Source organism: Falco peregrinus, chromosome W, assembly GCF_023634155.1.
Source record: "Falco peregrinus isolate bFalPer1 chromosome W, bFalPer1.pri, whole genome shotgun sequence".
Classification (NCBI taxonomy): Eukaryota; Metazoa; Chordata; class Aves; order Falconiformes; family Falconidae; genus Falco; species Falco peregrinus.
This window is the reverse complement of record NC_073743.1, coordinates 14135303-14160191: the sequence shown is the minus strand read 5'-3', so window position 1 is coordinate 14160191 and position 24889 is coordinate 14135303. Positions and strand designations below refer to the sequence as shown.

Sequence of the window (24889 nt, the reverse complement as noted above, 5' to 3'; positions counted from 1 at the left end):
ACCGTTCATTGGTATCGCTCACAAGGAGCCATATAGTTTCTGCTAAGTATGGAAAAAGCAAGTTTACATTTGTCAGCTTCATGTAAAGGAATACTGAAAAAGCAATCTTTTAAATCAATTACCAAAATGTTCCAGTTTCACAGGATCATTGTCAGGGAAGGCATGCCTGATTGCAGGGCTCCCATTCCCTCCATTACATCATTTACTTTCCTTAAATCTTGTAACAAGCGCCATTTGCCTGATTTCTTTTTTATCACAAACACAGGGGTATTCCAAGGACTATGGGAAGGTTCCAGGTGACCTTGTGCTAATTGTTCTTCAACTAATTGCTGGAGGGCTACACATTTTTCCTCAGGGAGGGGCCACTGTTCCACCCAAACAGGGGTATCTGTCAGCCAAGTCAAAGGCAGAGTAGGTCTTTGTACTCCCTCCATCACAGCGGCCCCTATTAAAAATCCTTCTGGGTACCAATGATGACTCCCCATTGCCCCAAAACGTCCTGTCCCCACAAGTTCAGAGGGACATCAAGTACGTAGGGACGGATTGTTGCTGTCTGGCCTTCAGGGTTTCAAACTTGCACCATAAACCAACTCTGGACACTGTGTCACACCACCCACTCCCACCAATATGGAACCTGCCAAACAGACAGGCCAAGAGCAAGGCCAGATGCGCACAGATATAACAGTTACATCTGCTCCCGTGTCAATCATTCCGGTCACCCGTATTGCGGGAGGGGTCCCTTTGGCAAAGGTGATTTTACAGGTTAAAGTTGGTCGAGCATTTTGTACCTCTGAGTCCAAAAAATTTGTGGTGTTCCTGTTGAACCGAACCCTTCTTTGCCCTGGACTTTGTCATGGGCATAATTAACTTGTGCCCAGAAAGGAATTAATTGTGCAATCTGGCTACCTTCAGGAATTGATGGGGGGGTGTGTGTGTGTGGTGTGTGTCCACACCATTGCTTGAATCTGACCCATATAATCTGCATCAACAACTCCTGGTAAAACAAACAAACCTTGTAAAGTTACACTAGAGCGTCCAAACAACAGCACGCTCAATTTATTGCTGATAGGTCCCACAGCATTCAGTGGGACTTTTACGTACTTTATTATCTTCTGTAGTGATGGTGGTTGCTGTGGTAACATCCAATCTGGCACTCCCTGTAGTTCAGGCTGCGAGTTGGCTGCATAAGCCCGGAATTGTTGTGAAGGATTCATTTGTATCATCACATGGTTCCTCCCCACGTTCCTCCCCCCGTTTCCCTGCCCTCTGTTGCCGCCTGTAAGTAACTGTCCTTGAGTGTTAAATTTAGATCTACATTGTTTTGCAAAATGCCCTGGTCTGTTACACAGACGGCATACCAAGACAGAGCTATCACCTCTTCCTGTCTTCGATCTCTTTGGACAGTCCTTCTTTAAGTGACTTTCTTGCCCACATTTGTAACAGTAACGGGTGACCCTAACTGTGGCAGCAAAGTTTTTGCCAGATGCTCCATTTGGAAGGCAGTGGTTCCTACCTTCCCATGTACATTCATTAATTCTATTAAGGTGGTATTACAATTCACCATGCCTGCAATAATCTTCCTACAATCCTCATTCACATTGTCCTTAGCTAGTTGGAGTAACAATGCTTCCTTAGCTGCCCCATTCTGTATTTGCTTATCCAAGGCGTCTCTCAACCTATCCAGGAATGACACGTACCCTTCATTTGGACCTTGTTTTATTGTGGTCCACGATTGTTGCGGAGCGCCATGACCTGTAATAAAGCCTGGAGAGCTAACTCTTTTCCCTGCTGCAGGACTAAAGGATGTAGGCGAGCTTGTAACTGAGGAGAATTAGCTGGAGCCTCCCCCATCAATTGGGGAACCTCTGCCCCAAAACGTGGGTCATCCTGGGGGTATTCTAAATTCATCAATAATTTCTCATTCTCCAAGTGCCTCCAATTTGACTCAAACAGTAACATTTGCATAGGGGTCAATATAATTTGCACAATTGCACAGCAATCATGAGTAGTAAGCTCTACTGTGAAAATACTGCATAACAATGATTGAGCATAAGGCAAGCCTACTCTGTGCTGCATACAGGTTGATCTTAACTCTTATCACCCCCCAGTTGAAAGGCTTCTGTGGATAACTGGCTAGCTGAAAAGGGTCACATAGACATAGTCCAGCTGGCTGGACAAAAATGCACATCGCTCTCAGCTTATCTGAAGTAAAGCAAAAAACACTGTCTTTGGCTGTCCTTGTTACACAATAACAGGAAGATTTCGGTGGGAAAAGAATGTTGCAGGTGGGAACAGATAACTACAGAAGAGAAACAAGGGGCGGGCTTGGTATTTAGGCAACTAACCAATAATGAGCTTAACTTTTGTAATATGTATGAGCTGATTATAAGAAGGCATAAAAGGTGACTGTAAGAGACAATAAACGAAGTCTGCTGATCACTCATATTGAGTGACTGTGTCTTCTCTCCGTCGCGACAAATGGCGCCCGAACAGGGACCCTAGAGAGGGCTGAACCTGCGAGCCACGGTTCGACGGAGATTCGGGTACCGGTCCTGAAAGCAGCGCAGGAGGCGGAAGGGCACAGTCCCCGCGCCCGGGAGCACCTACAGAGGGTCCCGCCGGCCACACGTCGCCGAAGTCTCTCTCACAAAGGCTGCAACAGCGCTGACGAAGGTATGGAGAGACAAGCGACGTATGATTCGCTCATATGCTTTTTAGAAAAGCGGAGCGTTCGGGACATAGATTGTAAAAAGGCATTACCCGGGTTATTAGCGTATGGGATAGCATCCGGGTCCCCCGCGGCAGCGGCGAGTGGCGGCGCGCGGCCCGGCAGGCCCCTTCCCGGCCGCGGTTTCTCTCCAAGGCGGCACCCCCCCGCCCTCCGATCGGCGCCATGGCGATGCAAGCGGCCAAGCGAGCTAACATCTGGCTGCCCCCAGAGGTCAATGGGATCCTTTATATTCGGAACCTGCCGTATAAAATCACAGCAGAGGAAATGTATGATATGTTTGGGAAATACGGACCTATTGGACAACTCAGAGTTGGAAACACTCCTGAAACAAGAGGAACAGCTTAAGCTCCTCAAGGAAAAATACGGAATTCATTACAAACCCACCAAAAAAAGTGCTTCAGATGTCCCCTACAAGAAATGGGTTTCTGCCTTGAACTAGCAAACATCTCTGTGCTTAAAGAGAAGCCTTTTTGCCTTGATGGAGATAATTTATTCTGTATTCTGTATTTATGCTGTATTCTGAATGTGGAAATTGGTTGGGACTAGGAGGCTGGCTTAAAGGCATTTTGCAAACGGGATTATTATTTTTGATCGTTATTGTAATAATAGTTTTTTGATCAAAACCAGCCAAAATTATTTGTAAGCATTAGGCATATCTGAAGAGAATGCCTTTATTTGAATCAGCAGTTAAGGCGTAGTTTAGTCTGAGGCTGTGGTTTTATCTGCTTCTGGTGAATTTTTGAAGTGATGAAATCAGAGATACAAGGTATACTCAGAGTTATGAGGTAATAAGGTAATAATCTAAGTAAGGGTGCTGTCTTTTATATCTACAAGTGCAATATGCTTTTATGTAGCAGAGAGAAACTTTAACAATAATGTTGCTTGAGCGAGATGTGCATGTGACAACTTGGGAAAAGGGATATCACAACTGGAGTGCAACAGTGTTTCTACGTCTGGCAGAGTGAAATCTTTCAAGACCTGAGTTTAGACAGTCTAAAATAAATTGTTAGCATTCAGAAAACCCATCTTAAGCCTCTTTTGCTTACATAGTGTTATGGAAGTCAACTGCTATTGTAGAGAATTAATGATTTTTTAATACATATTAACAAATACTACTATTTTAACTTGAGGCAGTTGAGTGAGAAATTCTCACGTGTAGCATTTGAGGGAATGTCAGCATAAATTGCACTTACAGTAAGACTGCATTTTTAATTACTGTACTCGTTAAGATTTGATGATGCCATAAGGCTAAGGCCTTTTATCACGGATTGGTTCTGAACTAAAAGGTGTGTGCACATGTAGATATGCACATTTGTGTTATTTTCCTTAATTGGCTACAAAATAATATAATTAGGTTGGGGACTAGATCTTGGGAATTTGTCTATTATACTTCTGTTTGTTAAGGAACGTGCATAACACACAGCACCCATGTAGGCTTGGCTTGTGGCATAGTTGTCAAATTTAGCATAGACATTCAGACAGATAAGCAACGTACTCTTCTTGTGTGTATCACCTACAAGCCATTATGGCTTAGTGTGTAAATCTGTATGTAACTATTGAAAAATCCACTTATGAATGTATATAGCTTAGAACTAATTTTTTCCCTTTGTTAATTCTTTGATATCAATGAGGTATTCTTCAGAAAATGTATGGACTGGTTGGTTGCATAAGGGCAGTTGTTATTTGGACAGAAAATTGTTAATGGTCAGGGATTTTCCACTAAAATATTTGCAAATATTCCTAGTCAAACATCAGTTTGGTTTCTTTTTGGGTTTTGAGCTTGCATTAGTCCATGTTCAGAACTTTAAAATTACCTTTGAATTTTTTAAACTTTTTATATCACTGGAACAGAAAGAGCATCTAAATTAAAGCTTCAAGCTAACTTTATTTTTCAAGTATTTCAGGAATTATACTTCTGAACTGAGATTTTATAAGTTGGCTGTGTATTTTCCTGTGTTAAAACGCTGTTATTGAAAATGGTCAACCGAGCCTATGTCGCCCAAAATAAAAACGGGGGAATTGTGGATAACTGGCTAGCTGAAAAGGGTCACATAGACATAGTCCAGCTGGCTGGACAAAAATGCACATCGCTCTCAGCTTATCTGAAGTAAAGCAAAATACACTGTCTTTGGCTGTCCTTGTTACACAATAACAGGAAGATTTCGGTGGGAAAAGAATGTTGCAGGTGGGAACAGATAACTACAGAAGAGAAACAAGGGGCGGGCTTGGTATTTAGGCAACTAACCAATAATGAGCTTAACTTTTGTAATATGTATGAGCTGATTATAAGAAGGCATAAAAGGTGACTGTAAGGCACAATAAACGAAGTCTGCTGATCACTCATATTGAGTGACTGTGTCTTCCCTCCGTCGCAACAGGCTCCCACTTGGGGGGATCATCACCATCCCCTTGAAGCACCAGGCAGGCTAACATCCTGCCCCCCATGGCGGTTGCAGCATCGATATCCCCATCCGCGAGCGCCTGCTCCCACATCCTTCTCCAGAATTTGGCTGGATCTGGTACTGATGCTGTAACTTGGACTGGTTGTAATGCAAACAAATCCTCCAACCCCTGTCTCATTCCTGAGGACTTAGGTTTTGTTTGAACATGACCCAAGGTCTCTTCCAATAAATCTATCAAAGGTGGCTCGGGATCACAGCTGGGCAACAGGCCAATGGCCGGCTCTCCCTGCCACCCGGAAGGGAACCATCTCTGCCCCCCCTGACCCAGCCAGCGCTGCTCAGCTCCGACTGCGTGTATCCAGCGGTTGCATAACAGGTGATGACAGAGAATCTGGTGGCACCAAAAGTACCTTTGTGTGCATCGTCCCTGCAACCGGGGATGTGTCTGCTTCAACTGATGCCTTTGTCTCCCTGTCCGCTTTTAATTGTTTTAGTGAATCTAAAACCAATCTCCATGTCGTTAACGATGCTGTAGCAACTTCGTCCCCCCTCGAGGCAGCCTCAAAAAGCAACATTCCAGAGCTTTGCCATGTCTAAACGCTGAAGACATTTTTCACCGTAGCTGGCCAATCATTCTTTTTACACCACACCAGCAGAGTTCTTATTGCCGCCTCGTCCTACTTTATGCCTCTTCTTTCAAGTATATACATAAGCATTGTTAATATAGAGTTTTCCTCTGCTGAAATCTGCGCACCCATATCGATTAGTCCCCAATGGCTCACCTTCCCGGTGTCTGTTACGTGATCCGGATTGCAGGCTCTCCCTGCCTGTCTCAGCTATGTTGAGCACCGCCGTCACTGCTCATTCCCACCGTCTGTCCGAATCAGTTTGCTTCACACAGGGCACCATTTGTTGCAATTTGAGTTACGGGGGTCAGGAAATAACACAACACAAGCAAACTATCAAGCAGCCAAAAGCAAAGGCAAGGGCCTCGTTTATTTGAATCTCCCGGTTTATATACCCTTTCTTCCAGCTTCTCTGACTGGTTATCCTTACAGCTAACCTACCCAGCAACAACTATTGATTGGCTAAGATGTGTGGGTTTCATGTTCTCAGCCAGCTGCTGACGTGGTACCCCGCATCCAGTTCTAGCCTTGCTTCATATCCTGTTTTCTCTCTTTCTTCCTTCTTATCTCTTAGTTCACTCGGTCAAAGTTGCAGCTCGCTCTCTTTAAAGACACAGCTCTATCCCATCCTTGAAGCCTGAGGTGCCAGCAGCCCAGTCTAATCTTTCATGGCAGCAAGCTCCAACACTTCTTTTCTGTGGAAAACTGAAAAAGGGCTTGCTTCATCACTTCTTGTAACTCAAATCTTTTTTCACAGCAGTACTTGCTCTGTCTTTCAACAGTGGCACCATGGCGACTGTAATTAGACAGGAAAAATTATATCATGGTTCTACTTACATGGAGGATGGTGGGGGGGTAGTTGGGGAAAATGGCAAGTTGATGTTAGAGGGTGATATCTGTTATTAATTGAATGTGTTGGTTTAAGGCAAAAGGAAGGAAAAGATAAAATGAAAGGTATGAAGTTTAAACAATGATGATCATCTTGTCCGATGTGTGCAAAGGTGATAGTAAATGTGTGTGTGTGTGTGTGTGAGGGGGTTCTGCTGAGATGAATATGCAACAGATCAAAGGAAAATGAGGTGTGATGCACATGAAGTTCTAACTCCTCCATCAACCCAAGCACTTATGCCATTTGTGGAAAAATAACGTGCAACCCTTCTTCCTGAAATGGGGCTGATTCACAGCTGTAGTGGTACTCATAGTTTGCAATAGACAGGAAAGCTAAGACACAGACTTTGCTTGTGGCCACACTGGGAACACTGCTATGAATGTAACTCTGGTTTTCCATCCTCTGGCTACCCATTTGAAAATTTGGTCTGTCATATATCTAACCAGAAACCGAAATTAAATACTTTGTCTCTTACTGAAAATTCCTTTGTGCCTCAATAGTCCTCAGCACACCTCTGTTACGGCATTGTGGTTGAGTGAGGCACTTCAAAGTAAATTTGTGGTCAAATTGGACTCTGAATCATGAATGAGAATAAAAAAATTCTCCTGAGTTATAATGGTTTTATGACTGTTACGCATTCTAGTACCATAATGTCAGGAATCTTCACAGTTTATATAGAGAATAAAATTTTTTTAAGTCCTGTCCTAAACAATAGGAGGGAGACTAAAGGGATAAACTCTTTCTGGGTTAACTAATGGTAAACAAGTATACTTCTTTCACTGTGGCAGACCAACAGGGATAATATAGAGTAAGTAACCATGATCGTATTTCAAAGAAGAGCAGAAAGAACATCCATGGAGAGGAAAGGACCATTGCAATGGACCGAAGTGTAGCACAGCCTAGAGGAGACCCTAACAGAGTTTATCCGGTCCATCTGTCAGTTCAAATGCTGGATCAGCCTACCTAACTCTTCCCACGTTGCCAAATCTCTTTTGAATACTTCTAGTGATAAGGATCAATAAAACCTCACAGCCACAGGTGTAGTTCCTGTGATCCCATGTGGGATCCATGGTATTAATCAGATTTGATGATTGGAAAATCTTTCTCCTGTCACACTCTTGGGGTCCACCAAGACAAGACAAATATTAAAAATGTCCATACCAATATTGCCCCAAATACTATTCAGAAGACTGCAGTTTGGAGTACAAATTTTGGTTTCTTTGCATTAAACCCATGACAATTCCCAGCTGAAGTCTAAACAGAGAGCTTGAATCCCTGAATTCCCTTCTCCCCAAGAAGGCACTTCCCCAGACTGGGGAAGGTACATCTTTCTGCCATGTTATTTCTCCACTTAGCCCTTTTCTGTTCGTCATGCCAGCTCCTTGCTCCCAGAATGTTTGGTAAAAAAAAGAAAGAAAAAAGAATTCCATAGCAGGAGAGAGGAAACAATTATTTTCCTCTCAGTGTTTCTCAATATAATTGGTGTTTTTCATGTCAAGATGATTTCAATTTGTATTATGGGCTCTGTGCAGGCCACACTTCCTCTTTGGTCTATAAAGAAATTTGCAAGTGTATAAATCATAGTGTACATTAAATTACACTAGCCTTTTACCTATTATTTTCCCAAATATTTTATTCCTCTGTTGGATGCTCATTCCTTCCCTCTTTTTTTTCCCTTTCTTGGAGATCGTCTTCTTTTTCTCCTGCTCCAATCTCACACCCACACCCACCTCCCAACAGATATTAGTCTCCTCTCATTTTTTGCTAAAGGGTTCAATGATGTCTTCTGCTTTTTGCAAACTGACAACAACTCAACAAGCAGGAAGAGCTTTGTCTAGTTTTTCTGAAGGCGGCAACCAAAACTTACTTGAGTTCAGTGGGGATTTTTCATGGCCTTTAGCAGGCTTCAGTTCAGTACTTATATTGACAGATTTATGGAGTATTCTGCATTGCAAGGCTGTGTCCATTTTGGACACCAGACATTGCATCTCAGGGGTGCATTTAGCACACCTCCTATAAATTCCTGGCTACTGTGACTGTTTCTCTTACTGACTGCTTGGGATGCTGGTTCTGCATCTTTTGGAGAGAATACCAGGGACCTCTGACCATTGGAGTGAGATTAGCCATTGTGTCCACATTAGGAACCCGTAATATATAGCATGAGTGCAGCTGTCAAAAGTTAACAGACCTCAAGTCAGCCCTTGGTACATGAATGGCGTCAACACCAACCTGCTGTAAATGCAAACCAATCACAGTAGTTAAGTAGCTGGGGGAAGTTAAAGCAAAGTAACTGGGTAGTTTGGCTTCATTATCCTGTGCATGAGAACCAAGATGGTGTTCATCTCACCTAACTCTAACTGTATAGACTATCTTTATGATCAGTGGAGCAGGACAGGCACTGCAGAAAACCATTCATCTCAGACACCAAGTTTAAAAGTGACTTAAAAATTATACTTTTTAGATATTTTGAGTTATATGACATAAATTACCCTCCTCTCCTCTATGATCAGATCTTTAAATGTCTGTAACAGCTACCTGCTCACATGTTACAGTAGACCTATGGAAGGATATCCATCCTACTGCTCTCTGGCCCTGCTAATAATCTTGTGATACATGTGTGAGTGACAGCTATTTATTGTTGCAGAAGTAGGGGCTGATACAAGTTTTATCCAGTATCAGATTCTTTGTTGGTTTTTAGCACTTCAGCTGTCTAGAGTTTGTTGGATGATAGAAGCATACAGAAGAGCAGAAATTCCTCAGTAGTGTCTGGAGCCATTGATCTTTCTATTCCCAAACATGAATCAAATTGTAGCCAGTTTATGGCTAAGTACATTTTCCTTGAGAGCCATGCAGCAGGACCTGCTATGCTCTCCATCACCTTAATGTATTTGTCAGCCACCTTGATAACTTTTCATTACTATATATGTGTGCAGAGCAATTAGAAGAAAACTAAATTCTTATTAAACATTTTTTTTTTAAAAAAAGGGACATCTAAGAGCCTGGCTGCCTAACTGTGATTAGCCACAAATAAGGGAGGGACAGCACCACCTGAAAGCACCCTGTGACACTCATCAGCCAATTTGTAGTCTGATTTTATTGGAAGGCACTATGTTGGGAGATTCCAATTGCCTTCTGAGTTCCTGCTCCTTGTGGTGCTTGTTTGAACCTGCACTTTCTTTGGTTGTGAAATCTAAAGGATGATATCATTCCACTCAGGGGTGGTCATACAGAGAAAGGTATTTTGAGTAATCTTTCTGCATAGTGCATGGATTGCTTTAAATTACTTGGCAGAAGAGGTAGGGAAGGGCTTTTAGATGAAAACGTCAGCTGGTTCTGATCAAATCTGCATCTCCAGCTATTAACAGCAGAGGGTATATCCTCACCCCTGTTCATCACACACTGGCATCATTGTAGGCACTATCAGTAAATATTTTGGACATCTGTTGCTCTCTCTCCTTGGAGTGAGCAGCTCTGGGGATAATGATGGTTCCCAATGCTTTTATTGAGAGAGGGGAATACTTTGAAGAACAATAATCCTATTCACAGCACGATGGCAAGCTTTTCATGTTTGCTTATGTTCTGATGTGAGAAAAGGAAAAGATATTTGAAAAAGCAACAGAGGGAGACATTTTGACACATCCTATGCTCTCTGCCCCCCCCCCCCCCCCCAACTCTCAATAGCAGCACTACTACAGCATGTGGACAAACCAGATCCAAATCCCACTCCCTAAGTATGAAATTGAGTCTATGTTACTGTCCTACTGATCTAACAGTGCAGGTGGAATTCACTGTTCCATTTTCCTTTCAACATGCTAATCTCAAAAAAATCTTTGCAATTAAAGTTTCACTGATCCTGATATTCTGAAAAAGCATTCCTGCTCTGACACATTAGTGTTTCCAGAGGAAACTATTAGAAATTTTTAAAATTATGTTTAAAATGTCATGACTTGTGTGAAATGAGTCAGATCCCTCTCCCAATATGATTCATTCCCCTGTCAGATAAATTGGGTGACACTGATTTACCTCAGACCAAGAAGCAGCTCACACTCTGTAGTTAGTTTTAGCTTAGTAATTGCTTTTCCCCTGTCATGGAGTAAATTGTGATGCTAACCGTGACGCATGGTAAAAAACCCCAAAGCAAGCCTCTGTATATGAATGTTTGAGTCCACTGTTAATTATGTGTCTCTCTTCGCTCTTTCTTACAGATGAACAGACCCATCCAGGTGAAACCAGCTGACAGTGAAAGCCGAGGAGGTACTTAACTGCATTGTTTTCAACCACAGTGCTAAGTAAAAGGATTGTCTCTGGTTTTTCTCAGGCAATGTGCTGATCAATTAGTAACGTAATCACTGCCAAAGAAATTCCTTCTGCAGCAAAGACTCTCTTTATTAAATCTTCTGTATTTCATCTTGCTTTCCTCATATTCAATTATTATTTGATTTTTAAAAGGCAGGCAGGTGCCAGTGATTGCCTGGGAAACAACTGCCTTGGTAAGAAGTGAAGCATCAGGTGCTGACTTAACAAACTTTAACAGTGGTGATGGTAATTTAATAATATTTTTTTTCAGACCTGTGTTAGGCTGAGCTGCAGAGGTGTTTAATTTGGCTAGGATAAAGCAGATATTTTATGGTTTATCTGATCACATTGTTTCTTGCTTCTAAGAGAGATGGGATGAATGGTGCTTGGAGGTTTCCCCTCTCTCCACTGAATCTGGAATGAAACTATGGAAATTAACTCAGATTTAGGTATATCACTTTTAGAGAGCTGAAGAGAGGTAAGATATATCACACCTTTCACCTTTTCATAGCAGTTTTCCATCTGTAGTGTATAAATGATGATACTTCACTTTTCTGAAACCCTTATTAAGCTCTACGAATAAAGAATTGCTATATAACACCTATGGATTATAGGAGATGCTGGGGTTTTGTTGCAAAAAGGGAAGGCATCTTTCTCCATTAATATGTTTGCTGCATAATATCAGAGGAAGAAAAGGAGGGGTTGCATCATAATCAGCTTCAGCAATAGAGATAATCTAATCACTTTTCATTCCTTTTTTTATGTTTGTATTTAGGCTTGCTACCACTCCCATTGTCATGCAGAACTTGAAGTCAAAAAAAGACTGACATTAAAAGCAGTGTGTAACATCAGTGTCTTTAAAATGTGTTTTCATAAATAAGAAAAATATTTTTATCTTTAAAAACAACTTGTCTTGGAATCTGTTATGGAAAATGAATATGGCCCCTTGTAATATTATTTGTAGACAGGTAATTTTAAAGGCAGCACTGCACTGAACCATTTTCACGCAGTTAGGATAAACAGTTGGTTTCAGTCAGTGAGGGACTGTTTCCTTTTTTGTGGGGCTGATTCCTCCCACTTTTACAACAGAGGCAACTCAGACTTGTTCCTGCAGGAGACAGTTGTCTGTTCATGCTTGTGGGAACTGCAACAGGACACATCTCATGCCAGAGTAGGTTTGTTTCATAACACAAGTTCAGATTGCCCAATGAATAGGACTAGAAGAATGTAAAAAATAAGGGTTAAGTAACTCAAATGTATTAGGACACTGGCCTTATTAAAGGGATGCTTTGTTGTAGCATCAAACCCAGTAGGCAGGAATTCATAGCTAGTAAAATACTTCCTGCTCATGAAATGCCATATGAATGGTAATTAATCCCCTCCGCCCTTCTTTATTTTATCCATCTCTTGAGTCACTGATGAATGGCCAGATTAATTGATTATAAACCACGAAATACCAACACTTCCAAGCAGCCATCCAATTAACATGAAATTATGTTGCCACAATGTAAGGTACGTTGGATGAGTTGTTTTCCTGGATTTTTTTTTTCCCCAAAAATGACTGTGACTGTTACTATGACTACAAGAGTTGTGGGAGAATGGGCCAGAACCTCAGGCAAGGGAGAATGAAATAGTATGAGTTTAATGACTTTAGAGATTCAACTGAACCAAAGCAGTCTCTCCACTCCCTAGATTAGAAATCTAATTATTTGCTATTCATTTTGCAGCAGTGCCAGGGAGACCAGTTATGAACCATGACACAAGGTTCATTGTACAATACAGAACGGATGGAGGCCCTCTTTTCCTTAAGAACTTATTCTCTAAACACAGGACCAGATGTCTGGATGCAGACCTGTCATATACTATCTTCCCAGATGTAAGAAAAAGAATTGTGCTGGGTTGTGCAACTGGGAGTGAAGCTAATACATGAGGCCAGGGATTGTGGAGTTAGGGTCTAACTGGTAAAAGGAAACATTAAGACCGGTCTTAAAGCAAAGCTCTTTTTGGGGACACGTCTTCTGAGACAAAGTGACATCCTGAATAAAATACACAAGACCTTAAGCTAATAGCATGGCCGCCTTCTTGAAAAGGACCCTACTCCTGCATACTTACACCATGTGGTCCTGTGAAGCACCTGTCTCTGATGTACAAGTTTGCTAGTGGAAAAGAAACTGAGGTTGAGCAGATGCCTGAGGGACATGCTACACCGACAGGAAGCCAGTTATGCCACCGTACCATTCGCTATATGGGACGCAGGTCTGTGGGTACTGTGGAAAAAACAAGGATGCAGAAGGAAACTGGGATATAGTGGACTGTGAATACCAACTATCTCTTTATAGGCAACTGTTCAAAGGGAACAGAGCCATCTAGAACAAAAGCAGTGGTCAAACATCATCTCAGAACAGAATTTCAAATCCTGATGCAAGTATATTCTCCAGTGTTTACAATGAGCTGAATTTATTCCTGTCTCTCCTTGATCTCAGTGTATGATCCAGCACTCTTCCCTGGTTTTACAGGCAATGTGTTTTTTATTAGAGCCTGTAATGTTATTTTATTGAACTTCGGACTTTGAGAGGAGGACAAAGCACTGGACACTAGCTATTCTGCTGTTCCTGGCTAGATTGAAAGGAAATTAATAGGGTTTAGATATAGAAGGAATCATTATATTTCATTTAATCTCTTGCATAAACTGACTGTAAACTTTCACCTGGATATTTTGTGCTGAGACTTCTGACTTGCATTTAACTGAAGAATAAAGAAATTTAGCCAGAAAATTACTCTTTTGAGGCTTCAGTACAACATTGCCATTAAACAGGTTGGAATTGCAGAGATGAACTTTCTTGAATGCTTTTAATCTTTTTGAAAATCAGTTCAATTAGTAAGGATACATTTTTGAGATCAATTATGTGTAACAGGTAGGGCTACTAGGATATATTTTCAAATCAAAATAATTTGGATGGAAGCACACATGCCTCCACCACCACCACCACCTCCCACACACAAACCCACGAGGGTCAATGTTTTCCAGCTTTTTCTATGGGGACCCTAGAAAAGGCACAGCATAATAATCCTGCAGCTGAACAGGTAAAAATCTTCAGTGTGTTTATGGACAAAATGGAGTTCATTCAGAGCACTGAGAGAAAAGCTTCCTGGAAGGTAGATATTCACATGCAGAGGAAGCAATTTGCATGATGCCTTCTATATAATCCCAGATGACCAGTGCTGTCATTTCCCTCTTACCACATTTCCATACCAACACAAATGTTTCTTGTCCCTTGAATTTCTAGCTTCCTAGTCTCACCATGTGCCAAACAGGTGAGATAGTTCCAGTGCTTTTCAGAAAGTTATGCTGTCCCAATATCAAAAGAAATCTCTTACCTTCCTCAGCCATAGCCTCCATTTTGCAGACATTAATAACATGCTGAACTTTAAGAACATTGCAAGCCTTTACTCTGTCTTTAAAGTATTATATCCATCCTTAAGGGAAAAAATTGTAGCTAAGAATTGAAATCAGCAGTGGATCATAATGCTAGCTGTGCTATTCAATTGCCCTGCTGTATTTAGGATCCGATTATTTCTAGGTTGTTTTTTTTTCCTGTCTTAATCTAAAAAGTGACCAGGTTGGCAGTGACATGATTAATAGATTGCACCTTTAGAAAAGTTAGCAGAAGGAGATTAGCATTGCAGCCTATTATTTATTAATTAAATGCAGGCACCCTATTTATACCAATGCTGATGACATTGGTTCATGTCCATGCTTTGGGACTGCATTATCCATCCAGTCTCCTAGCATAGTAATGATTTTTATTAAGCCAGTGGATGTTGCTGAGCTCGTTCTGTCACTTGCTGCTGTTATGAACAGAAAAGGACAGCCCAGAAGTTAAAGGTCCAGCCTGAACTTTTGTTCAAGTGTCTGCTCTGTCTTTAACAGCCTTGGTTACCTTGGCCATATCTCTTGGCTTCTTTTGGGCACCACTGCTTGTGTTGGAGCAAGGGAGATCTGTACCTCCCTATAGCTCAGTGTGCAGTGAATATTAAGTGTGTAAGGAAGTATGCTGTGTGAGACCTTTTCCATTGCTTACAGGAGCAGGAGAAAGGGTTATATTAGTGGGCATATATGTACCTGCTGCTGTTGCAATTAGCAGAATGGGAGAGAGCTATCACAGATGTTGTCATTTAGCAGTGCCAGGGTAGAATATTATACTTCACATAACTCTTGTTTTGATAAGCTGGTCCTCCTGCCTGAAAAGTATTGAAAGGAAAGTTCTGAAGCCAATCCAACCCTGAGGCTTGCATTATTCCTAGTAACTACTTTCAAGATCCTGCCATTAAATGCACAGAAACTAGCAAATAGGCTGCAGGACTCTGATCCCACTTCACGGTGGCTCAGGGAAACCCATGGGCTGCTCTACTAGACATAAAACTTGGGACAAGCAGCTTGCTATAAGATGGTCCTCTCCTGCACCCTTGAAGAGTGACATGTTGGTCCAGGACACAGTTCTGCTGGTTTTATATCAAGAAATAGTTCTTAACCAGCTACAGGCAGATCATAAACAAATATATTGCCCTTGTTTAAATGCTCTGCTATCACATGAACCAGCAGAACTCATAGACCACATATATTTTGCCTTCAGAGTAAAGATGGAAATCCAGGGAAATCCTCATATTCATCAATTGATATCCTTGAAAAAATTACAGTTGGGGTATCCACAATCCAAATGCTCAATTACCCTTGCAGAAGCATGTCATAAATGCTTAGATTTGGTTGGGTTTCTTGACAAAGTATAAAGTTCACTCTGTTTTGTGATTGTGTCTGCCTCTTTTTCCATACATTAAGACAGGTAAAATGCATGAACTAGTCTCTTAAAAGTATCTTCATGTAAGCAACTGCTTTCACTGTCAGCAGGACTTTCTGCAGCCAGGGCAGGCCATTTGGCCCTGAATGGGGGTAAAGTTTTCTCTCTACCCTGTGAAAAGTTATATGTCTGAAGAGGTACGAAGATGTGGGCTGAAACCAGTGTGTGCTCATGGAACTATTTACGATTTTGTGAACTCCTACTCAGACTCCAGAGGCCTTTGCACCAAGGCCTCCATGGAAGGTTTAATCGAGAACATTCCAAGTACCTGAGCCTTTAAACATCCTCTTACCATCAATTTGGTGTTTGTTTATTTGAATTTTCTTGATCAATCACTTTCCTTTTCTGAAAGCTGAACATTGTAACAGTCAACAATTAAAAGCAAATATTGAAGAGTCTTTCAGCATTATCTGCACCACTATACAATCTGAACACATGCAAAAGACATTCAAAAGCTGAATGGAGAGACTGAATGGGCTGATTTATCCTGGACTATTTCTCATGGTATGACTTCTGCCTTTCACAGCCTAATGAAGTTCAGAGACAGTTACTGCATTTGCTACCAGGAAGGGCACACATTCATTTCCCCTCCTGCAAATGTATTTAGAGCTGAGATGTGAGCATAGGAAAAATTACCATCAAAAAATCAACAACTGAAAATGCAAATTATAGTTTATTTTAGCAAGTTAGTGTTAAAAAGAATAGGTTGAGAATTGCAGAAACTGGCATAGAAATTTTGCAGAAGGGTTTCTCCCTGTGTATGTCTGTATGCTTCAGACTGTTTTTTCCTCTTTTCCTTTTTCTGTTTTCCAGTTCTTATAGCTTTCCACAGTTAGACATTGCTTCCTACGGACATGCCTCAAATACTAAGCCTGTTGTGCACACATCCATTCCTGCCCATAGAAAAGAACAGAGTGAAAAGTGAAACTGCAGTTCCTTCCTGTACTCATCAGTGTACCAGTAATATAAAGCTACTCACCTTTACCCACAAAGTGAAGAAGGGCAGAAAGATAGCTTTAAAATGGATGTTTCTCTGCTGTGTGATATACGTAATACTTGGCCCTTCTACAGCTCTGTCAGTGGCTCTCAAAGCCTGTTACATATGAAATCAGCCTCTTTGCCTTGCTCAGGGTATGGACAAGGAAACTGAGGAACAGTAAGTCATTCTGGTTTGGGAGCAGCATCTTGGAGCAGAAGCCATGTCTTCTAAACTTATTCAGTACCTTATTTAATTTTGGCTGCCTTTATTAATTTTGTCCTTTCCCCCCACTTCAGCTTTGCCTGAATCTTCTGGTTTTTGTAAATGCACTAGAAAGTTGATCAGAAGGCATATGGGTGCATCTGTGGAGACTCTGGAAGGCAGTTCCCTCTGGGCCCAAGCTGTCAGGAACTTAGCACCTATTCATGTATATCTTTCCTGCGCATGGGGAACATCTTGGTGCTGCCATTGCAGGAAAAAAGGAAAAGATGGCGCTATCACACTGGAGAGGATGTAGCCCCATTCCTGACCTCCCTGCACCCTCTATGTTGTAGGAATCCACCATCACTAGCATGTCAGTTATAGTATTTCCTGTGTGCAGCCATGCAAAAATGCAGTAAAACACGTACAAATGTCTGGTCACAAGAGGCTCGGAAAAGCTTTGTCCAAATGAAATCCCCAAACACACAGTGGGTTTGGATACTGTCCTTTCCTTTGAAGGTTTGATCCCCCCCTCTCTTCACGTATATCTGTTCCACTTACAACACCCAAATGCCAGAAAATCTTAGAACAGTAAATACCTGTGCAGAACAAACAAAATCGTGCTGCAGAGAAATTGTTTGGCTTCTCAAAGCCATGGCCTTCCCCTTACAATGAAGGGCATGCTTCTGAATCGCTCCTCTTCCAGACCTTTGGTTTCAGCACACTTGCAGCTATACTACCTTCACCACTGATGGTATCAGATCTTCTCAAGCTCAGCAAGGACAGTTGTCCCAGGGAGGCATTAAAGTGACATCTTCAAAATCCAGAAGGTGCTTTGCCATTGCTATAAGTTTATCCCATCTATTGGCTGGGACCAATTAAACCCCTGCTGCTTCTTACCAAAGGAAATCAGACTTGTACAATCAAGCTGTTTGTAACTGTGTGCCTGGGCCCATCTATCAGTCAATCTGTCAAGGTCTTCTCCTTTGAGCTTTGAACCAACTGTGTAATTTAACATATTTTTGATAGGGTGGAAGAGGTCCCAAAGCTATTGCATTCTATAAATTTCATGAAAATAGGCAGCCAGACAGAGTAGCAAGTTGTCATTAGTGCTCATAAGCCCATCTTTTATTAGATATCAATGAACTCATGGGGTTAGGGACATTGGAAGAGGGTTTACACTTTCATGAAGCAACTTGTGTCAGTGTGTGCACTCTGATACCCTGTCAAGAGGCCTCCTGTAATAATAGCTTCTTACTTTTAACAGGATGTCAGACAGATTTCTTAGTTCCTTTATGCTGATTTCAACAGTGCTTCACATAGCAGAAAAGTCAGCCTGCCTGTTGTATTTCCCTTCCCTCTGCAGCCAAAGCCACTGAGGAGAGTTCCTGCACATAACGATTAGCACAACATCAGAGGTGGGTGCTTTTCAGTAAGGAATACCTTAATGTAACAGGAAAAACAGTCCAGGCTTATGAAATGGTTCTGGTATATCAGCACAAAAAATACTGTTCAAACATAAAATGGTATCTGTTATTCAATCACATCTTCATGTTGCGTAGACAGTCTTCAGGGTTAAGAACAGTGTCTGAACAAATTTTATTTTCTTTTGACATGGTCCAACCTGTATCATGTCTTCTTCCAAATCCTTTTGCATTAGTAGTGTTGAATTTTGTCAGTTTGTCATGTGGAATAAACAAATCTGAGCTGTTACTCAAAGCACACTGAAGCAGATCTCCAAAGCTCAAGATGTGTGACAGTATATCTAGCAGCAAGCAAAACAGTGCTTCAGCTTTAGTTCTGAACTCCCTGTGCTTTCCTGACTGGACATCAAATCTCTAGGCATTATGCAAGCACAGCTCTGGACACAGGTACGTCGATGGAGATGTTCACAGTATACGATGTGATGAACTACAGACAACCTATATGTGACACTCTCACAAAGATTTTTCATGTGGAGTTGCTATACCTTGGCTACAAAGTGCAAGGAATCAGTAGAATTAAAAAACCCCACATATATATAAAACTTTTATTGCAAAGAGAGCATCAAAAGACAACTGGAATATGCCCCTAGCTGGTACCAGTCATATGTCAACCTGTATTTCAAAAGAAGGCTACTTGAAATCAATGTGATAGTTACTGCTTTTCATGAGCATCAGAAAATGCTCCCTCCCTTCATTTCTACAGATCAAGATTTTTTTAAGTGTATACTTACATTATTTCTTCTCATTGTGGTGTTCTGGGTAAAAGTCATTTTAATTTCTCCTTTCAAAAAAAACCACACTAATTTGAATATGTGGATTGGCACTTAACTAGGTACTATGAGTTAACATGCATTGTTCAGGTCCTATGTCGTTTTAGATTTTTTTTTAACGTAAGTGGAAATTTTACAGAAAAAATATTAGTTTTATTTTCAAGTTTTCAAATATTTTTTTTAGAATTATTTCTTATATTCTTTTTATTGGAAGTAGGACTATCTTATTTTCTTTCTTTCTTACCTTCTTGTCGTGGTTTAACCCCGGCTGGCAACCAAGCCACGCAGTCACTTGCTCACTCCCCATCACCCAGAGGGATGGGGAGGAGGATCGGAAAGGAATGTAAAACTCGAGGATTGAGATAAGAACAATGAACTCCTCCCCTTGGCCCCGCTCAGGCTTGGACTTATCCACAGACTGTAACCTGCTCCAAGTGGAGCCTCAGTTATGAGCCACAGTCTCTCCAGGGGTATCCCTGCTGTGGCATAGACTCATCCACAGCCACAGTCACTTTGAGGTGCACCTGTTCCAACATGGCCTTCTCCATGGGCCATCACCATAGACCTGCTCCAGCGTGGCCTTACCCACAGCCACAGTCCCTTCAGAAGTAAATCAACTCCAGCATGGCCTTATCCCTGGCTGCCTCCAGGGCTGTACCTGCTCTGTCGTGGGCTTATCCATGGCCACACACTTTGAGGTGCTTCAGCATGTCCTCACGCACAGCCACTGATGCTTCAAGGTGTACCTACTGCAGCACAGACTTATCCATAGCCACAGATGCTTCGAGGTGTACCTTCTCCAACATGGACTTGTCCTTGGGCCACAATTCCTTCAGAGGCATACCTGCTGCAGCACAGACATAACCATGGCCACAGACACTCCGAGATATACCTGCTCAGGCATGGACTTAGTCATGGCTGCAGGGGCTTTGGGGTGTCCTGCTCCCACATGGACTCATCCACAGGTCACAGTCCCTTTGACTCGAGTTCACACTGGAGTTCCAGTCTGTCCAGTACAGCAGCACAGAAACAGAAGCAATGATGCCCTGGCCGTCTCCCAGCCCCGGCGCATCACCATTGCTGTTATCAAAATGTTCCCGGGCCCAGCACAGTGAGATGATAAGCAATACAGCAAGCAGTGAAAGTAAGAAGCAGCCACTAACAAGCACTAGACTCTAATATACATTAAGGCAAGCAAGCCCCATGGTAAGCACAGAAACCAGCCCCTTAACAGTTAAACAGCAATAGCAGCTATAAATTCAAACTAGCACATTCCAATCAAATCTGTTGTTATCTCGAACTCTTCGAGCCCCATGTTTGGCACAAAAAAAAAATAATAGAATGTCATGGTTTAACCCCAGCCAGCAACCAAGCACCCTACAGCCGCTTGCTCACTCCCCCCCACCCAGAGGGATGGGGAGGAGGATTGGAAAGGAATGTAAAACTCCTGGGTTGAGATAAGAACAATTTAATAGGTAAAGCAAAAGCCACACACGAAAGCAAAGCAAAGCAAGGAATTCATTCCCCACTCCCCATGGTCAGGCAGGTGTTCAGCCATCCCCAGGAAAGCAGGGCTCCATCACGCCTAACAGTTACTCGGGAAGACAAATGCCATAATGCCAAATGTCCCCCACTTCCTTCTTCTTCCCCCAGCTTATATACCCAGCATGATGTCATATGGTATGGAATACCCCTTTGGTCATTGTGGGTCATCTGTCCTGGCTGTGTCCCCTCCCAGTTCCCTGTGCCCCTCCAGCCCTCTGGCTGGCAGAGAAACTGAAAAGTCCTTGATTTAGTATAAACATCACCCAGCAACAACTAAAAACATCAGTGTCCTATGAACATTGCTCTCACATCATAGCCAAAACATTGCACTATACCATCTCTATCCCAGCTGAAACCAGGACAAAAAGCTAATCACATCTTGCTGAAGAAGAACATTTCTTTTTGGTTTTAAGTAGAGTTTGGCAGTTTGGTAGGATCAAACACCATGTTTCTTTCCAAAGTATGCGTGTGCCTCTGTAATGTAATATTTCTCATTAACATAGTGCTGGGGAAAGGAGTCAGTGCTGACAGGGAGGAGCCAGCACCCTGAGAAACTATCGATTTTGTGTCACTGTAAGATTTGCTAATAGAAGGAAGGGAAAATAGAAGGCAGCATTCAGTATCAGAAACACAGTTAAAAATAAGGTCTCTGAGAGTATTGTTTGGTTAGACAGTAAAGGACTGTTTGGCTCACCCAGCAGCCATCCAGGAGGATGGTAAAATACAGACTTCCTTCAAATGCTATGTTAGATCAGCTCCAACACTCCTTGTTGTGGTTTGTCGTGACCATAGCACTTTCAAATACCATCATATACCTCATTAAAATGCATCAGAAAAATTGTGGACTCTACATTTTTCATAAAAGTGTTTCTTTCTAACACCGTTAATTTACTTTTAGCATCCACCTGGAACCAAGATATTTTAAAAACCTCTGTCCACATTTGTTTTGTTTAACGTAATTTTGAATGGTATTACTATCTACAAATACTACCCCCTTTCTAAGTGCTTGAAGACCTTAAACTGCAATAATTTCTTGCAGTAAGGAGTTCCATAGATTGACTCTGCAGAAGGCAAAATATATTCTATTTCTGTGTTAACCCAATGCATAATTTATTTTCTGGATTAGTATTTTGCCTGTGCTTCTACATAAAAGGAACACATGCAGCCCAGTTCTGTCTCATATGGACAAGAAAAAGCAGCTGGCTCTGTTGAAATAGTCTTTCAAAAAGTTCAAGAAGGCACTCACATTTGTATTCTCCTTGAAATATCTCTTAATAATTTAATTCAATTTAGAAGTGCCTGTGTTGTGGGGTGGAAGATTTATAGAGAGATTTCACGCCAGGTTGGGTTTTGTCTTTCTGTGTTTACTTGGCATTTATCGTGCATGTTTTAATTTGTATCTGAGTCTTGCTACCATCTGATCATTATTGCAAAGAAATATTTTCTCTGAGTGACATGGGATTCATTCATCATGGAACTAGCTGATTGCCCCTCAGGTTTTTTTCCCCTTACTTGGAATGAAGTCTGAAGATATTTCGCACCAGACAGCAGTAGTCAACAAACTTTGCAGTTAGTGGCAACTGATAACTGGGCACAGGAAAAATTGAGACACACTTTTTAGGGCATGATCTTGCCACTCTTTTCCACATATCATGCATGAAGTGCAGCATCAGAGGCCAAGCAGCATTGCAAAGGATGGGAAGTCAGCTAAAAGCTCCACTCCTGGCTAGCCAACTGTGAAGTGCTGTCACTAACAGAATGAAACTTGGAGATTTGCTTTCACCTAAATAGATGGAAGATAAAAGGGAGACAATTTGCACCAGAGGAAAGTTGCGACAGCAACAGCCTCAGAAGCAGTGGGAATTCTTCATGAAGAGGTCTCAAAAGCCATACTTGAAGTACAATCACTTTAGCCTCCTACCATGCAAGAGCCTTCCCTGGATGCCTGTTATGGACAATGGGCACAGGGTACTGGGGAGCAAACAGAGGGACTCTTAACTAGTCTTAGGATTATTTGGCATGTGCAGTGACTCACAACTGCACCTGCACAGTCTTTGCAGACACATTGGTTGCGATTACTCTTTCCCTTCCCTTGTTATTGCCTGGACTAATACATATTTGTTTCCAGTTGTTTCAGTTCTTTGCAAACAATCTTTTCTAGTACTTACTACAGAGGGGAAGGGGGGGGGGGGAGAGAGGGTTAAAAGGGTGTATTTCAGTCTTTGCATGCTGTGAAAGCCATGTGTCAGTCAGAGGTTTGGACTAGACAGTCTGAAGGACTGACACACCTGAGAAGCATCATTTACATACCTCTCCAAATGGGATACAGCTAAAAAAGTGTGGCCAGGGCAGATGGCAACTTGGGATTAGTCAGGAGCAGAGACAGATTGCAATATGCAACTTGTTGGAAGACAAGTTATTGCATGAGATTAGCTGGAAATGGATGGGAATTGTGAAATGGGACTAGTTGGGAACATAAGTCTGTACAGTCCAAATGTTTGCTGCACGCAAAAACACTGCCTTTCCTCTCTACTGATAGCACCAAATGTTATTTCTTTCTTTGGAATTCATTTTCTGAAAGTGTCTGTATGAAGAACATCTGTTCCCTCAAATCCAGACCTACAAGTTTAATAAATTATCAATATCTGGCAGCATCCCATTAATAATGGTGAGAGGTTTATAAGATTCTCCAGTATAATAATAGCGAAGCTAGCAGCTGGCATTCCTTCTGGAGAGACTTGTATTTGTCCCATTTTATTCTGTTCTGTTTTCCTTTTTTTTCTGGTTTTTTTTCTTTGAATCCAAGCATCATCACATCATCAGTTGATTTTTACCATGGCTTTTGGTTAAAAAACAAACAAAAAGAGAAAATCCATTAGTATCATATAAATAAAAAAGACAAGTTACATCCTCAAGCAGAAAAGACTTCCCTGAGTGTTTTGCTAGTATTACCTTTACAAAGTTGCACATGTGGCTTCAGAAACATTTTCTTCCATCAAGATTTCTCACATTTCTGCACATTTTTCAGTCTTACATGCTGTGTTTGTTACAGAAATTTGCTTACACACACAGTTCAGCATCTCATTTGCAGGCAAGGTTATGTTTTCCTTTAAGGCTAGTTAGAAGCACAACCAATTTTAAGTACAGATACAAATTTAGGAAAGTGCATGTTCTAATAAATATAGCTTACATTTATTTAGAGGCTGAGTATTTGAACTTTTATATTGCCAGTATCAGATATACATTTGAATATTAGTGAAGCTAAACTGATTGAATGAATAACTGTAGGGAAGGGTGAGACACAAATGCAACATTTTAATCAGGTTTATTACATTTTCATTTATGATAAAGGAAATCATTACTGCTTGAAGACTGGATATTAAAAATGCCCAGGTAAATTTCTGCAATATTTTGCTTTATCACAACATGCATATGTTACATGATGACATTCATTTACTAATGCTCTTTCCCATCTTTTGTCCTGCCTCTCCTAAAAAAGAAAACAATATGTGAAATTGAAAAACAGTTCTCACTGAGGGGTTTAAAGACATTTGAAATTTGGAATATATTTTAAAGGTCAATTTCAACAGTAATTGTGTTATAATGGTGAAGGTTTTAGAGAACATGAAACCAATGTGAATATGTTGCTAGATAGAAAGTGGCAGAAGACTCTATCTTGTGTGTGAGTACATGTGTGCACATGCATGTTGCATGTGTTGAAACTTAAATGCTCCAGCAATACATCAGAACAGCTTTCACAAATACAAGGAACACTGATACACTTTGTACTAGTATAAAACTTCCAATAATATCAGGGACATGTGCACTGAACAGAGACTTGTACTTTTATTCCTGGAAAGGCATTCCTTATCATAAGTTTGCTGTTCTAGTTAGTGTCAACAACAGTAGCATCAGCTGATCTTCACTGGAACTGAATCCACTATGCAAGGTGCTGTATGGTCAGAAAATAAAACCTATAAAAGTAGTCATGCATGTTCACTTAGTCAAGACAAAATGAGCCTTTTCATGCATTTTGGGGAGAACTAGAGATGCAATTAGGTCAAATGAAATATTTTGTTATTTAATGTCTGTCCGTGGAAAAAAACCTTA

At 41.4% G+C, this 24889-nt stretch overlaps 1 protein-coding gene across 47 annotated transcripts in view; it reads left to right on the top strand.

Moving 5' to 3' along the window:
• The window catches only part of LOC129783139 (CUGBP Elav-like family member 4), a 773173-nt gene that overhangs the window by 409645 nt on the left and 338639 nt on the right, over positions 1-24889 (top strand). For 37 of the 47 annotated variants that reach the window (XM_055792935.1, XM_055792915.1, XM_055792924.1 and 34 more), the window contains exon 3: positions 10854-10902. In XM_055792935.1, coding sequence (XP_055648910.1) covers positions 10854-10902 — 49 coding nt within the window. Of the gene's footprint in view, positions 1-10853; positions 10903-12058; positions 12072-24889 lie in introns of all 47 variants that reach the window. The other 10 variants (XM_055792940.1, XM_055792938.1, XM_055792927.1 and 7 more) reach the window with 1 other exon arrangement.